The 17034-nt window shown below is 36.7% G+C and overlaps 1 protein-coding gene across 1 annotated transcript in view; it reads left to right on the top strand.

Annotated features, from left to right (window-relative positions):
* Positions 1 to 17034, top strand: part of LOC126100453 (transmembrane protein 145-like) — a 146766-nt gene that overhangs the window by 61923 nt on the left and 67809 nt on the right. The window contains exon 6 of the mRNA XM_049911059.1: positions 655 to 726. Within this exon, the coding sequence (XP_049767016.1) occupies positions 655 to 726 (72 nt within the window). The remainder of the gene's footprint in view (positions 1 to 654; positions 727 to 17034) is intronic.

Genomic DNA, 17034 nt, shown 5'->3' with positions numbered 1-17034 from the left:
GTCTATAACTTCTGGTTCCATAGCATTTCAAACCCCCATAATTGTTAAATTTTCATATCTCCTCACATACAAAATTACCCATTCAGTGCCCTCATGCACTCACTCTGTTCATCTTCTGCTTGTGATGTCAACATCTATCTATATATGAACTATTATTGTTGTCATTGAGTTGCTGCTGATTCTCATGAGAATAATCTTATAATTTAACTGTCCATAGTAATTAACTGTGTTCTCTACCTTCCAGTTCATCCAACTTCCTTTATACTATTTTATGGTGTTGTTGATACTACCCTGTATTCAGTGGGCCAGAAATCCTTATACTGTTTCCATTTCACTTATCTGAAAGAAATTATGCTGGTGCAGGAATCAATACAAAAGATGGGTACTTTCTAACATATTTCATTAGTTGTATTCATCCTGTACTTTGGATGTATATCTACACCAAAACACGGTGTTTAGTGATTTTTCTTTATTGTCACCTAGGTGTGTATCTCTAGTCATATTTTGGCTTCCATAGTGTATTATGTCTTTATTCTTGCACATTTTATGTCTTTCATGACAAGATCTACAAAATGAAATTCAATAATTTTAAAACAGTATGTTAAATGTTGTTATTGGACCTTTCAATACTTAAAGAGATAAGTTCTATTTCAGATGTAATGCCCCAGCTCATTGGATACTTCTGCATCTATATCATGCTTGTGGTTGCCGTAACTGTATGTTCAGGTGGGTATTACTATTGCATAAACAATTAATTATTTTGGTTATTTAAATTCTAGGATGGACACAATAAATAGAAATGAGGAGCAGCATCCATTCACCTTCTGATAACTGCAGGATGGCCAATAGAAACATACAACCACAATAGCTTTACAGTTATGATCCTCTTCATGTGTAAGTACACCATTACCCCCTGTCCCTTTCTCACCCACCCACCCACCCATCCACCCAGCCACTCTCCCACTCTCTCACCACCCACCCTGTTAGTCCTATTTAATATGGTTCCCAAATACTTCAGCAACATCCCAGGATGGGTCACACAGTCTTTTTGTATGTGGTCTCCTTTGTAAATTGATTGCATTACCCTAGCATTCTACTAAAGAACCACAATTTGCCACCAGTTTTATCTATGACTGAGACTAAACGAGCATTCCATTTCATTTCCTTACAAACAAATTGTTACTCCCAAATGCCTATATGTGCTGACTGATCCCAACTGTGACTCAGTGATATTATAATTATAGGATACTACGGTTTTTTCATTTCTTTAATGTGCGCAGTTTTGCACTTCTGAACATTTAAAGGAAGTTGCTAAACTTTCTCACCACTTTCAAATCTTATCAGGATTGGTCTGAATATTTGTGCAACTTATTTCAGGCAGCATTTCATAACAGATAACTTCATCATCTGCAAAAAGTCTGAGGTTACTATTAATATTGTCTGCCAGGTCATGAATATGCAACATGAACAGCAAGCGTCACAACACATCGCCCTGGGGCACACTCAAAGTTGGTTCTACATCTGACAAGGATTCTCTATGCATGATAACTTGCTGCATTCTCCCTACCAAAAAATTCTGAGTCCAATCACAAGTTTTGCTCACTATACTATTTGATCATAATTTTGATAGAAAGTAAGTGGGCCAGAGTCAAGTGCTTCATGGTAATCAAAAAATATTGTTTGACTTCCTTGATCCATGGCTTTCAGGATGTCATGTGAGAAATGTGCAAGTTAGGTTTCACATGATTCATGTTTTTGAAATTAATACTGGCTGACATCAAGGAGGTCATTCTTTTGAAATACCACATTATGTTTGAGCTCAGAATATGTTGTAAGATTCTACAACAAACTGATCGCAAGATATTACATGGTAGTTGTGCGGATCACTTTTGCTATCCTTCTTGTAGACAGGTGTGACCTGTGCTTTCTTCCAGCTACTGGGCAGTCTTTTGTAAGAGGGATCTGCAGTAGATTATAGTTAAAAGAAGGGCTAACTCCACTGCAAGTTCAGTAAAGTATCTGACAGGGATTCCATCAGGCCATGGAGATGTGTTCTGTTTTATTAATTTTAGCTGTTTCTCAGTGCCACTGACAATAATATCTATTTCACTCATCTTTTGAGTCATACAAGAATTAAATTTGCTCAATTTGCCCATGTTTTTATTTGTAATGATACATTTGAAAATGGATTTACGCATTTCTACTTTTTCTTTGCTACCCACAATTTTAGTTCCTGTTTCATCTGTGAGTGAGTGGATACTAACTTGGATGCCACTAACAGCCTTTACACATGACCACAATTTTTTTTGGGTTTTGTCAAAGATCTATCAACAATATTCTGCTGTAGTAGTCCCTGTAGGTTTCACCCATTGCTCTCTCAACAATCAAACAAGTTTCCTCGAACATCTCTCTGTCTATTACCCTATGCTTTGTTTTACACCTATTATGCAGTAGTCCCTCTTTCTTTAAAAGTTTCTTTGCCATGAATAACACCATGGAGACTCCCTCCTATCATGAACTATTTTACTGTGCAGTGCATGGTCAACTATTCTTTTAAACAAAAGCCATAGTTCCTCTAAATGCTCCTCTCCTGAGCTGAAAGTTTCAGGTTCCTCCTTGAGATATAGTACTACTCCTTCTCTACCTAGTTTACAAAAGCACATAAATCTTTCTGCTTGTTTTAGTTGTTTGGTAATAATTGTTGTAACAACTGGCTCATAGTCACTGATACCAATTTCAATATGGACTTCCTCAAAAAGGTGAGGTCTGTTAACTGAATATTTTTCCATCATGAATGGGATTCTGAACAATCCATTCTAGATAATTTTCAGAGAAGGCATTTAGTAATGTTTCACTGGATGTCTTTTTACACCCATCACAAACAAAACTGTAATTATCCTGATTGACAGTTGCATGCTTAAAATCTCCTTCAGTGATTACAGTATGATTGGGGAACTTATGTATGAGCAGAGGCTTTCTCTCGAGGTGATTCAGTTAAATTCAATTCAGTGTCTTTATTCATGTGTTAACAATAAAGTTTCTTATATTTTAGTCCATAGCTAATGTGGCTGTGGAAGAGTGCATGGTAGACCATTGTGAGAAACTGGTCAGTTATTACCCTCTTCAGCTTCCTCAGGAGGTATATCACACGAGACAGTTTGGTGCATACATATGCAGTGTGATCATTCATGGAGAGTTTGCTGTCAATCTTGAAGCCCAGTAGTCTAACAGTCTCCATGTTTTCTTGGTCTTCAATGTTGGTTAGACTGCATATCAAATGTTGGGTTTTTTCTTCATTGATCTTCATTTTGTTTATTACGAACCATTCTTTTATTTCTTCAAACATCAAATTTGATGCACCAAGAGCTTCTGCGGCTGTATGTCCTTTGGCAAAAAGGGTAGTGTCATCTGCAAACTGCAACATTTGACTATTACAGCTCATATCATTGACATATATGAGGAATAGGAGAGGTCCTAAGACTGATCCTTGGGGCACTCCATGTTCCAGTTTTTCTTCAAGAGAAGTTGCTCCATGCACTGATACTACCTGCTTTAGGTTTTCCAAATAAGATTGGAGTGTTGATAGAACAACACCTCCTACACCATAGCATCTTAACTTGGCTGTTAGTGTTGTGTGTGAGATGCAGTCAAAGGCTTTGCTGAGGTCACAGAGTGTCAGTGCCACACTCTCTCTCTCTTCAAAACTCTGTCGAATTGTTTTTAATAAGTCCAGTGTGGCTGTCACTGTTGATCTCCCTTTGCGGAATCCGTGCTGTGTGTTTTGGAATAAGTTGTTTTCCTCAAAGTAATTCAGTACCTGGCGGTGCATCACAGCATCTTCTATCACTTTACCCTCACTTTTGATTTTGAAGTGATCGGTTTTAGTTTTGCATTTTTTTTTTTTTGTTATTGTTTATAACCTTCCAAATCAATTTTGATTTATTGCTTCCTCTTTTCACAAATGAATCATTGCTTAGCCTTTTTACTGCTTGTAAAATATTGCTACAGACCCATTGGTATTTTCTGTAGTATGTTTTTGCTGCTGTGTTCATTTTGGCATGTGTGCTTAAGTTTCTAACAATGATCACTGACACAAGGGATCAAAATCCTTGTGTTACCCATGTGTTTGACTTCTATTTGACTTGAATTAATTTGAATGAGGATACCATATCATAGCAATAATTATAATCAGTGAAAAATGTTTCATACTTCTTGTCTGCATCATCAGTTTGTTCTCTGTCCCAGTGCACCCATTTTAGCACACTATTAAAAGCTCTTATGTTGTTATCATTAGTAAGTATTGTCTGTAGATATTTTTCAGTGACTGTATAGTCCTTATTGTTCCCACTCTGTATCATCATTTATAAAGCCATGTTGTCAGAAAAGTAAATATCTGTTACATCATTATTATACTCACAGTCTTGTTGTTGGTAAATATCTGATCAAATGTTGTTTCAGACTCATCTCCATATCTTGCAATTTCCTGCACCATTGGCTACAAGCCATATGAGCTAAACAGATTTAATAATTTCAGCTTTTCACCCCATTGCTTTTGTTAAAATTAATGGTAAAGTCACCAAGCACTATTATGCATTCTGACCTACTTGTCAATTCATTTGAAAGATGATCTATATGATCTAAGAATAAGGTAAAGTCATCTGATGGGGACCTGCAGATGCAAGCAATAATAGTTTGACAGTTTGTCAATTAACATATGCAATATTCATTTTTTAATGCACACTGCACCTTGCTAAGTTTTACCTCTTTAGATTTAACATGTAGGTGCATACACCTCCACATTTATAAGTTTCTCTGCAAAAGGTGCTTATCAGGTCAAAGTAGAGTATTTTTTCTGCACAAATCTGTGTGTCTCATATTGAGTTTTCATGAATACCCAACACAGAAATGTCCTCAACATTACAGTTTCACATTTGGTTGCCTAATACTTGCACATTTTGATACAGCAAAGTTAAGGGATTGACATCTAGATTTGGTGAGTTGCTCACTTTGGTGTCTCCTTCAGACTGCTTGGCAGAAAAAAATCCTTCAAGTGTGATGGTCATGTCACTCTTCTTCTGATTGAGACTTGTCTAATTGCTTCTCCTGGACTAGACGCTGTTGCTGCAGCTGATGACAGATCTACTGATGGTGGTGATTCTGGTGCTGCTGCTTGTTATTGTTGTTGTTTTGCTGCTGTTTCTGGTAATGACAGCCACTGATAATGGTGATTCTACTGTTGCAGATGACTCTTGTTTTGGTAGAACTGGGATTGGAATCCCCTTGCCCTACAAATGACTTGTTAAAGATTTTAAAAATTTGGGAGTCATAATTTTTTTCTTGTGTTTATGTGGAGACAGCATTATGTAAAGTATAGTTTCTAAGACTTTCATGGTGATTTGTTGTCATCTCATTGAATTGGGTGTATGTCTATGTGGTCTATGTCTTCCCAACACGATATTTTGACGTTGTAACTCGGAGTCTTCATCACTTGTTCCCTGAGACTGCCCTCTGAACCCAGTATGCGCCTGTGAGGTGCGCTTCCTGTGGCATCAGGCAGCTGTTGGAGCTTCATATTATGATGGCCATCCTCCAAGGAGCTTGCTGCTGCTTGGTATCGTGTATGCCATTCTGTTCTGTTACTTATGCACTTGGACGTCTGTAGTTCATTCTGGGAAGAGATGGACCCAATAGGGAACACCTTGGGATGACCGCTACCTCAGAAGAGATCCGCAACAGGCACAGACTGAAGATGGAGCATGTAGAGACTGATACCACCGCCAAAAATGGCCACAGTGGGTGCGGACGGCATAGGGAGCGCCACACACCACCCAGGCATAAATATGGGACTAGATCAGCTCATCAACCAGTCTCAGGGAACACCTGATAAAGACGCTGAGTTATGATGTTGAAATATCGTGTTGGAAGACACGGACCACCGGGAGTACACCCGATTCTGTGAGATAGCATCCTGTAAAGTGCTCCTGGTTCTCGATGTTTATCTCTATAAATGTCACATTCAGGCAACCTCAACAGATTTTCTTAAATACCCTGTTTGCCATCACTATTCCAATGTTTACCATGAGTTCTCTATCAGGTAATGCCTCCATGGAATACTGACAATGTAGAAATGCATTTGAGGCATTCTTTTGATTGATTCCTTCAGGAGTCTCATTGCATATGAAATTTTGCTGCAATAAACATCGTTTGTGCCTTCAATTGCAATGCAACTGTTATCATTTGTCAGTAAGTTATTGAAGCTTTTCAAAACTTTGTGTAGTGGCATGCCTGGCTTGATAATGCCTGTTACATTAAGGTCTGGGTGATTATTTTTCATAATTTCTGTAACTCCTCTTTCATGCCTGTCAGTAGAGATATATGTCTATTGCTTGTACCCTTGTTTAAAGATCTCATGGCTATTTTGCTTTCTTTGTCTGAAAATATTCACTTTGTCTTTTTCTGCATTTAATTCACTTGTATCTTTTTGTGTGACTAGATATGAATTATGGATAACAGCATTTCACCACCATGACACTCAATCTCTGATGATTGATAAAAGGATACAGTTATAATTTTATGCCTATCCCTGATACTGAGTCTTGCCCAAACACTCGCACATGCAGCTTCAATTTCTATCTCTGTGGACTTGAGTATCTTCTCTACTGCAACAAATATACCACCTCTATTTCTCATTAGCCTGTCCTTTCAATAATGCTTAAATTTTCCCAAAAGATCTCACTGCTGATGACTTTGGGGTTAAACCAGCTTGTTGTATACAGTATTAGGTGAGCTTCACAGCTTTCTAGGAACTCTTCAAACTCTAGCACTTTGTTGTGAATGCTTCTATAGTTGACTACTAGAATTTTAATACTCTCACCTGCGGGGGTATTTCTTTGGATCTTGCACTGGTACTTCTGGGTCTCCTACAGATCTTGTTATGTGTACTTGATGGAGAGTCACATAGTCTACCTGGATAGCTGACTGTACATCTGACCTATTTGGGAGGACCTTATAGTTCTCAACTCCACTTAAACTGCTGATGATTAGTAGGTGCTCACTCTTTTGTGTTCATCTTCCCTTTATACAGGACACAGCATGTTGCAAGAGATGAAGTGAGTCTCAGAAGACAGCATGTCAAATGTGTTGGTTGAAATATGATGAGTTCTCTGTGGTATCTGATTCCCCTGTACATATCAACTAGGCCTGCCATTAATATGACAATCACTGTCACTTCCTGCAGATAATACATTGACAGCAGTCAATGTGACTTCAAGCTGATTATGGACAGCAGCTAGCTTGTCCTACTCCTAAGAGCAGCATGCCCATTGGAGCTGGATGGTGTTTTGTGCATTAATTTGGAGAACAGAAAATAAATAAATGTAGACCAAGCATGCTTATTCTCTTTTAATTTGTGGGTCTGGTGCACTACAAATATTTCCAGTAGCCATTTTGAACTGAAGTGATTAACAGTCAAAATGGCATATCTGTAATGACAACAGAGAAACTTGGAACAAGTCATACTATTTCTGTGAAACAGGTTTCAGGCTATGGTCATTAACAAATTTGAAAAAAAGATGTAATAAATACTGACAATACAGTCTATGCTCCTGTTAAAATAGAAAACTAATGTGACACATTATGTTATTTATTTATAGTAACAGTATATCAAAAACACTAATTTTCTATGAAATACATTTTTGCATAACACTCATAACTTACGAAAATTCTCATAATTATATGCATGCGAGCATCCATAAATTCTCAGAAACATACATCTTTTCCTGTAAATATATAATTAAATTAGAGAACAACTGGTTTTGAATGAGTATTCTACAGTCAGAAATTTCTAAATAGTGCAAGTGAAGTTTACAATTGACAGTATAGCAACACATTATCATGGCACTCACAGACCTTGAGAAACATGCAATATATGATGATACTCATGAGTACTGAAATAATCAAATAAAATAATGTGCAAATGACGTGAATTGTAGAATGGTGGACTCTAAAATTTTGAATCAGATATATCTTGCACACACAAACTCACACAAAGAGAAATTTGAAAGTCTGCTTATACAGGGTGAACATTAATAAAACTGCAGGGACAGATTCCTGACTGGAAATGGAGGGAAAAGGTCCTGTGAACATGTGTCTGGAACTGCATCATTACCATGGTAGATGGCACTGACAAATGAAGGTTCCTCTGACCATGTGCTTGTGGTCCTTGTGTGTTGTAGGCTGTGTGATTGTGCAGCATACTATAAGCAGCAGAATGGTTCAGTTTTCACACTGGGAAAAGTGCTGAGATGGTGTTGGAGTATGGCCAAGTAGGTGGGAAATGGTTGAGAGGCAGAACCTGTGCACACAGGCTGCCACCTCCCGGCAAACGTGTCTGTCTGAAAGCACCCATGACCATGCAAACACCAAAAAAGGGCTTGAAATGTTTTGTGATGTAATTGGTGTCTGTGAGCATACTTTTTTTAGTATAGCCATGCTTTCCCTCAACCATTTCCATCTGTTTGGCTGAACACTGTGTCAGTCACCCAAAGAACACATGGCATGTGGTCAGAGGAACTTTCAATCATCAGCACCACCTACTGTGGCAATGATGAATTTCTGGACACATATTCATAGGACCTTTCCTCTTCCATTTCCAGTCAGGAATCCATTCTTGCAGTTTGTTAATTTTATTAATGTTCACTCTTTATATGTAAATGAACATGTAAATTGCAATGATTTTTTACTTAGATCAATTTGTGACGTCTTCTACACTGGCATGTCGAAGATGAAGATTAGATTAGATTAGTACTTGCTCCATAGATCATGAATACGACACTTCGTAATGATGTGGAACGTGTCAGGTTAATAAAAGGTGTCTATACAAGATATTACATTAGACATGGCTATCTGTCAGACTTTTGATGCTATTAGGTAAGAGACCAAAGACTTTTGTGGCAGCATAATTTACCCCCTTCTGAGCCAAAGTTAGATTTAACCTTAAGTAGTGAAGATCATCCTTTCTCCTAGTGTTGTAGCCATGTACACTGCTATTACTTTTGAATTCGTTCGGTTTGTTAATAACAAATTTCGTAAGAGAATATATATATTGTGAGGCTACAGTGAAGATTTCTAGCTCTTTAAATAAGTGTCTGCAGGATGATCTTGGATGAGCTCCAGCAATTATTCTGATTACACGCTTTTGTGCAATGAACACTCTTTTACTCAATGATGAGTTACCCCAGAATATGATGCCATATGAAAGCAGAGAATGAAAATAGGCATGGTAAGCTAATTTACTCAGATGTATATTGCCAAAATTTGCAATGACCCTAATAGCATAAGTAGCCGAACTCAAATGTTTCAGCAGATCCTCAGTGTGTTTTTTCCAGTTCAACCCCTCATCAATGCATACACCTAGAAATTTTGAATATTCTACCTTAGCTACCGATTTCTGATCGAAGTCTGTAATTATTAATGTTGTCATTCCATTTACTGTGTGGAACTGTATATACTGTGTTTTGTCAAAGTTTAATGAGAGCCCATTGTTTCTTAGAAATGGTGTGGGAAATAGTTTCTTGAAAACTACTGGGTCAATATATTGTCTATTTGCAGATAGTCTAACAAAGTTACCAGCATATTTGCCAAATTCCAGTTTCCCACAGCAGACACGGTGCTCACAAGTGCCAAGGAGGGGGAGCTTTTCATATAAAATAAGTGATTATCAAAATGGAAGTGTTATTGATAACTGGTATGTTTTATGTGGATGGAGGTTCTTATGCAATCATCAGAGAGAAAGTTAGCTTGTTGTTGAGAAGGAGCAACTAATGTAAAGTAGGTGTTGAGGTTCTGGAGGAGAGAGGGTAAAGGCTATCCTTGCCATTGATCCAGGTCAAGAGGATACCATCAATAAATCTGATCCATTGATTCCTCTGTAGGCCCCACTAAGTCACTGTCATAGGTCAATACCATTTTCTTCTTCTTCTTCTGTTACACCCTCTGTATGACCATGTAATCTTACAACAACATTGCAACACTAAACAGTAGAAATAAATACAGAGACAAGGTATATTACTAGAATTACAAATTGCAAGTTTACATCTATAGAATCACACCTTCAAAATCTTCAATAGTGAAGAGAAAAAAATTCAGAGCCTAAGTGTACAACAAGTGAGGCAGCTGAAAAAACTCACAACGATGGGTACAGACCAGAAGAATATACTCAATTATAAGTAGGAATATAGCACAGAGTCAGTTAGCCACATAAACCAGAGTATTTAATGAGATGTTGACTCATGAAAGGACAAAATAACGAAAAAATATTAGGGTCTAAGCTTACAATGTGTGGACCAACCCCTTGATCCAAATGACACCTGGTTCAAACCAGCAAAAAATGTTTCGACACAACAAAATGAATAAAGTTCATAATCATATCAATAAGTTCAATCATATGTAAAGAGTAATTATAAGAAGCATCTAGCCTCAGTCAATAGTTGTACACTCTCCTTGAACAAACACACACACACACACACACACACACACACACACACACACACACACACACACACAGTCATAATGACCAAGGGTACCCAAAACAGAGTTAAGCATGAGTTTGCCCACAACCCAAGTTCTAATCAGATACAATATTGCAGTACTCAGGATAAATACAAGTAAACAGAGTCATAATTACCTTTGAATGATGACATAATCCAGTAGCCTGAGGACCAAAATCAGTGTATGAAAGCAGACATGTTTACATCTTGTTATATTGTCTGTACTACTAAATGTCTTCCACACTATTTGCTATGTGCCCATACAAACTAACCTACATACATATAGACCTAGAACATTCATTTACAATTGATAAAAAAATACATACTGATATCAAGTTACATAATGTATTGAGATGTCAACCCCCTACTTGAAAAGACATACATTTATGTGAAATAACACTGTCTTTGGCAGTCTTGACTAACAATTTAGAGATTTCAGTCACAACACTGATGTAGTTAACAGATGCTAGAGTACATTAACCAGCACCTATGATCTCTTGTAAGTCGACTGGTCCAACGGCATATGCTCTCCCTGTTTATATTATGAAAGCAGTTATGTATGATTTATGTCAGATGAGATTAAAAAGTGTTCATGTATGAAACTTTAATGAACTGAGTGAAATGCAATGAAAAAAAAAAAAACTAATAAGGTGATACACGCAGATATACTAAGATACTATTGTCCCATTTAAAATGGTAAAAGGATCTACTCATTTAGTCTCATGGCATGTATGTATCAAATTATAAGCACAAATCTATTACAAAACATAATTATATAGTGTATCATAGATTTTAGCCCAGTCAATAGATAACACAAAACTTTAGAAATCACATCATCTTACATACTGCATTCCTGATACACAAAACACAATTGCATGGTCTTATGAATCTCCAAATACATTTAACTTGAGTCAATAGAACTCTTGAGTCAATAGAACTCTAGATATCACATCACCTTACATACTAAATTCATGACAATCAAAACACAATTATATGCTCTTATGAATCTACATACATAGTGTATATTTTCTTCTAGACTGGGTGGAATTGTGCATCCATGTTCAACTGTCTTGTCCTCTATACTAAACGTTAACAGTACTTGACATTTTACATACTTGTTTTGCTTACCAGTAGCTCTTCTTATCTTTACACCTACAATGGACATTTCCACACAATTCTTACTATACTGGATATTGTCTCTAAATTTTTCTGATACACCACAAATCAGGCTACCTGTATCAATCGGTTACTTTCCCATTGATCAATCAAAATCTTAATATAAGGACACCCAAGATCTGGATCAACATGTCTGTTATTAGACAATTGATGTAAAATATCACTTTCAATTTCATCAAATGCTACATTCACACTACTTTTAGGGATTTTTATCAACTTTACTGGTATCACAGCATTACTTTTGTTACTCAAGTTGTCAGGTAAAGATTGAACACCATGAATGGAAGCCATAGCACAACTAACATCACTTATTACGGAAGGAACACAAAATATATTACTGTCAAAGTTACTCTTCCTACTTAGATCTTCCTTCACTTTATTCCACCAATCTGGATACAAATTTTGACTAACCACAGCTAATTTATTCCAGAATGCATATTTATCTATGTTATCATCAATCTAGTCTCAAACAGACTTCAAAAAATGTTCACCTTTATTATCTAGGCTTACAGATGACTCACCTTTACAGTCTGGATCATTATTCTGCATGACATTAATCAAAAACTGCTTTGACTGGACTGGTATACTTTAACTCTCACTTACATCATCACATAAATCACTCACCTTATCTGTATTGTCAACATCATTCATAAATAACTCTGAAACTTCATTATTCTTACACTTCACAAATACTTGATGCTCATCATCATCATCATCATCATCATCATTATTATTCTCATCATATTCTTCCAAAATTACTTCATCAATGACATGATTAGCAACACAAGTCTCATCTTCATCAAAGTCACTTACCTCACCTACATTCATTCGCAATAAGTTACTAGTCTCAGACTTACCAGTCTCCATTATATCACATCTCTCATTTACATATACATAAAAAATACCACCTAATTCAGATCCATTATAGTAATCACCTGATTTACATACATCAATAGCATTTTTTCTGACCAAGAGAAGAAATCATTAGTACATACTACATCAAAAGTCTCATTACTTTCACATTCTGGTTTGTGATTAGTACCTACATCACCATAATTAAACATAGTATCCCAAAACTTTTGATAAAACATAAATGAGAAATCTGATATTCATGCTGTTCAATTTCAGATACCTGTGCCACTTTATTAACACTGTTATTATTGTCTAACTGCAAGGGTAAATTGGGGGTCCTATGGTTATTGTGCTTCCTCACCTCGAAACTGTGGACCTTCATTGAGGCGGGCTACCATTTTGCAAGTAGTTACCTCTATGATGGTTTTTTTTTCTATTAAACTGCCCATCTTTCTCCTCTTTATTCCTGTTATGCTGGTGTTCATTTCTGTCTCTATTAACGTTTTGATTTTTTGATTGTCACTCGTACCTGACACAAAACTATCTCTACAGTGGCGCAGAAAAACCACTGGATGTAAATTGTCTGTTGGAAAACTATTGATAGGAATGTTGGACCATGCAATACCATTGTTTGAATATAGATTTTTGTTAATACAGTTTTCCCAAACAGCTGTTTCTCTACTTATAACAATTGGGATCTCTATCATTTTGATTAGTATTGTACATCCTTCTTTCTACTTCCTATCCAGCCTGTCAACATATCATAAAAACTGCTCAAGGCAATTGTAAGGTCCATATACTAAGTACCACTGCAACCTTTCTGGTCATCTCCTTTTAAGTGCATCAATTGATATCATTTCATCAGATAGTTTGTCAAGGTGTTTTAATTTCTTAAGTTGATTCTTACAAAACTCTTTCAGAGTGCTGTCCCGATTCCTATAATTAGGACCATTCAGAAATTCACTTTTAATTCTCTCCTGTTTAGCTTCCAACCAAAATTTATTTAAAAAAAAAGCCCTTTTTTTAGAACATTAATGTGTTTCCCACTGACTTGAATTCAAATATACCCAAGACAGAGCTTCACTTTCAAGACATCTTTTCACAAATTTAATTTTTTGATTGTCACTCATACCTGACACAAAACTATCACTACAGTGGCACAGAAAAACCACTGGATGTAAATTGTCTGATGGAAAACTATTGATACGAATGTTGGACCATGCAATACCATTGTTTGAATATAGATTTTTGTTAATGCAATTTTCCCAAGCAGCTGAAATTTTTTCATCTAAAACATTTACATTAGTTTGCATATTATTTTCAGCATTTAAAATTTTTGATCTAAACTACTAATGCTATGGCCTTCTGCTCAACTCTGACGTCATCTGACGTCATTAACATTCTTCGTCTGTCTTGAAGATTTGGCAATAAACTCATTTTCCAAAACAATAAATTTACTTTCTAAGACATCGACTTTTTTGTTCAAATTTTGTAACCCCTCAGACAACCCATTGTTTAGTTCTGAAGCCTGATTATTAAGTTGGTCTATATGGTGTGGTACCTTGTCCATTTTACTATTGTTTTCAGTTTTCAAGTCATTTAATTGTCCTTGTAGAGAAGTAAATTTTTCAGTTAACTATTCATTAACTGCACTAAATTTTCTATTGTTATCCATCTTCATTTCCTCTACTTTTGCCAAAATTAATTGTAAAATACCGGTTTTTACTGTTTCTTTGCTGACTGCAGTTTCACTCGGCTCAAACATGTCCTGACTGTGTCCAACAGTTTTCACTTCTACATCACTACTACCCTCATTTATATTCATTATGTTAACAATCACACAAGTCCACAAAAAATTAATTTCACAAATAGTTTGTACTTATATTTCCTTTTTGATATCCCTCATCATAGTTGTAAAGTCCTCTTTACATCTACATCTACATCCATACTCCGCAAGCCACCTGACGGTGTGTGGCGGAGGGTACCTTCAGTACCTCTATCGGTTCTCCTTCAATTGATCCAGTCCGGCATTGTTCGTAGTATCTCGTCACTGTTGGTATGACTTTGTGTCAGCTCTTGGTCTTCTTTCTTCAAGTGATCTGAAATCCATTTATATATGAACTGCAAAAGACACAAATCACTGTCCCTTCTTCTTCTGCAGCAGACAAAACTTCAATATCAGTCAGCTGACACCAGATGATGCCACCAATTGTAATCTTACTTTCCCTCACATCAGTTTTTGATTATCATTCTTTAAAATAAATTCATTTAATAATCTTTGAGAGGAGTAAGATTTACAAATAACATTTTTACTTACTTTCTTTTCTCATAGTTGGCTCCATTTCTTCACATCTAGGGGTTGATTCTTGAGGCTAAAATTTTTGACACTGTAGGTTCCAAATGACATAACTACTTAAGAGGTACCTGTTTTTATCTTGATTCTTATTTTTTCACGTTTTTCAATATCACATCATCTTTACAACCTCCACCTTTAAATCAAAAATTAAATTGCTATTGCCAAAATTAAAAACATGTTTGATCATGTCAGAGGCATGCCCACTACTACTACCAATCCATTCTGTGGTACTAACAATATTCCAGAGTGTTTACAAATTTTCTTGACACGAGTTTATGTCATTATTTTATAAATGAATCCAGAAATAAATTTAATAATTTCCATCATATTGTGTAATTAATAATAGGAATCTTTAAGTGTGCCAGATATTTTGCAATTTCAAATGTTTCTGAAAGAAGAGTAATTTTAACTGTATATACAGAGCTAGTACATATTGATTATAACAACAAAAATAAATTAATTTGTTTTTATACATTTTAGCATGAAATGTACCACATTGTGTACAAAAGCATATGAAATTCTTTTAGAAAAACTATTATTAACCTGTTTAAAAGGTAGAAAGTATTTTTGGTACCTTCTGTTGAAAAAAGGTAATGTTAAAGGAGGGTGTCCCTTTACAACCACAAGTAGCCCCTTCATGGATTGCATTTTCTTCTTCTCCTCCCAGACTAACTTAATCCTTTTTCTTCTTCTCTCTGTTCTTCTTCTAAGATCTCCAGTATCTCCTCTTGTCTGCTCCACTGGTGGCTATCTTCTTCCTGTATCCTCCTCAAGAGTGCACCATCAAAGTAAATGTTGCAGCCTGCTTGTTTGTTTGTAGATTTGACTTCCAAAGGTTTGATAATTATGGGTCAGAGTGTGGTTCACTGATTAGTTCTGCATTTGGTGTCGGGATCACATTTTAAACATAGTGTCCATGTCAGCAGGGCTGCGGGGGATGTCAGTCGACAGTGAAAATTGAGCACTCTGGTCGGTAGGTGGTGGAGGAAATGATTAGTCTCTATGATGCAGGAATGGAGACTACAGACAATGGGGTTGATGTGCTCATCATCTTGAGCAGAGGACATTTCAATAAGAGCTTTGTAACTGATCACAATTGGATGAGGAGTGAAGTTGGATTTGTGGAGCACAGGGTGAGTGTGGAGTGGTTGGCAGTTTGATGATGTTACTGATGCAGGTGACAAGATTTGTAATAGTCATAATGTTTTGAGATGCTGTTGAAAGTCATCTAGGATTCATGGGATGCAATCACTGTGTCAAGTAAAAGTATTGGAAACTGGCTCAGACCTTTAGCTATGCAGTCACTATGGTTCATAACCACAGAGGCAGTGCCCTTCTCAGTGAGAAGTGTGAGAAGGTCAGGATTGCATTTTAGGTCATTACAGCTATTCATTCCATAGCTCTGAAATTGGATTCACTAATGAGTGGCTTGAGGATGAAAGCTGGATGAATGGAATTCAGAATTCCTTCAAAGTTATCAGGGGCTGGATGGACTGGAAAAGTAAGATTGGGGGGCTCATAACTGCAGGGAAGCTGGAACTAGTTAAAACAAAGTTAAACGTGTGCTTTAGGTTGGTTGGTTATTTGGGGGAAGAGACCAAACAGCGAGGTTATCGGTCTCATAGGATTAGGGGAGAATGGGGAAGGAAGTCGGCCATCCCCTTTCAAAGGAACCATCCGGGCATTTGCCTGGAGCGATTTAGGGAAATCATGGAAAACCTAAATCAGGATAGCCGGACGCGGGACTGAACCATCGTCCTTCCATGTGCTTTAGGTTGATAGTGATTAGTAAAGAGAAAAACAAAGAAATGCTTGTACTAAAGGGAATATGAGGTTGAATGAAAGCCACTGACAAGTCCAACATACTTAAACTTGGGTTTGAGGAAGAAGGCAAGGCATTTTCAAAGAACTGTAGAGGTCAAGGCTTTAAAGGAAAAGTAGATTACAGTACTGGCAATATGAGAAGAGCGTTTGAGGGTCATCTTTCAAAGAACTAGGAGGAAGTGTTTGCAGACAGGAGAGGTGGAGTAGATCAGCAAGGCAGGGCTCATGATTTATGAGAGCTACAGAGAGAGGTGGGAAAAGGGGTTAAATGAGACTGAT

Source organism: Schistocerca cancellata, chromosome 9, assembly GCF_023864275.1.
Source record: "Schistocerca cancellata isolate TAMUIC-IGC-003103 chromosome 9, iqSchCanc2.1, whole genome shotgun sequence".
NCBI classification, from domain to species: Eukaryota; Metazoa; Arthropoda; class Insecta; order Orthoptera; family Acrididae; genus Schistocerca; species Schistocerca cancellata.
This window is presented reverse-complemented; position numbering and strand designations above follow the sequence as displayed.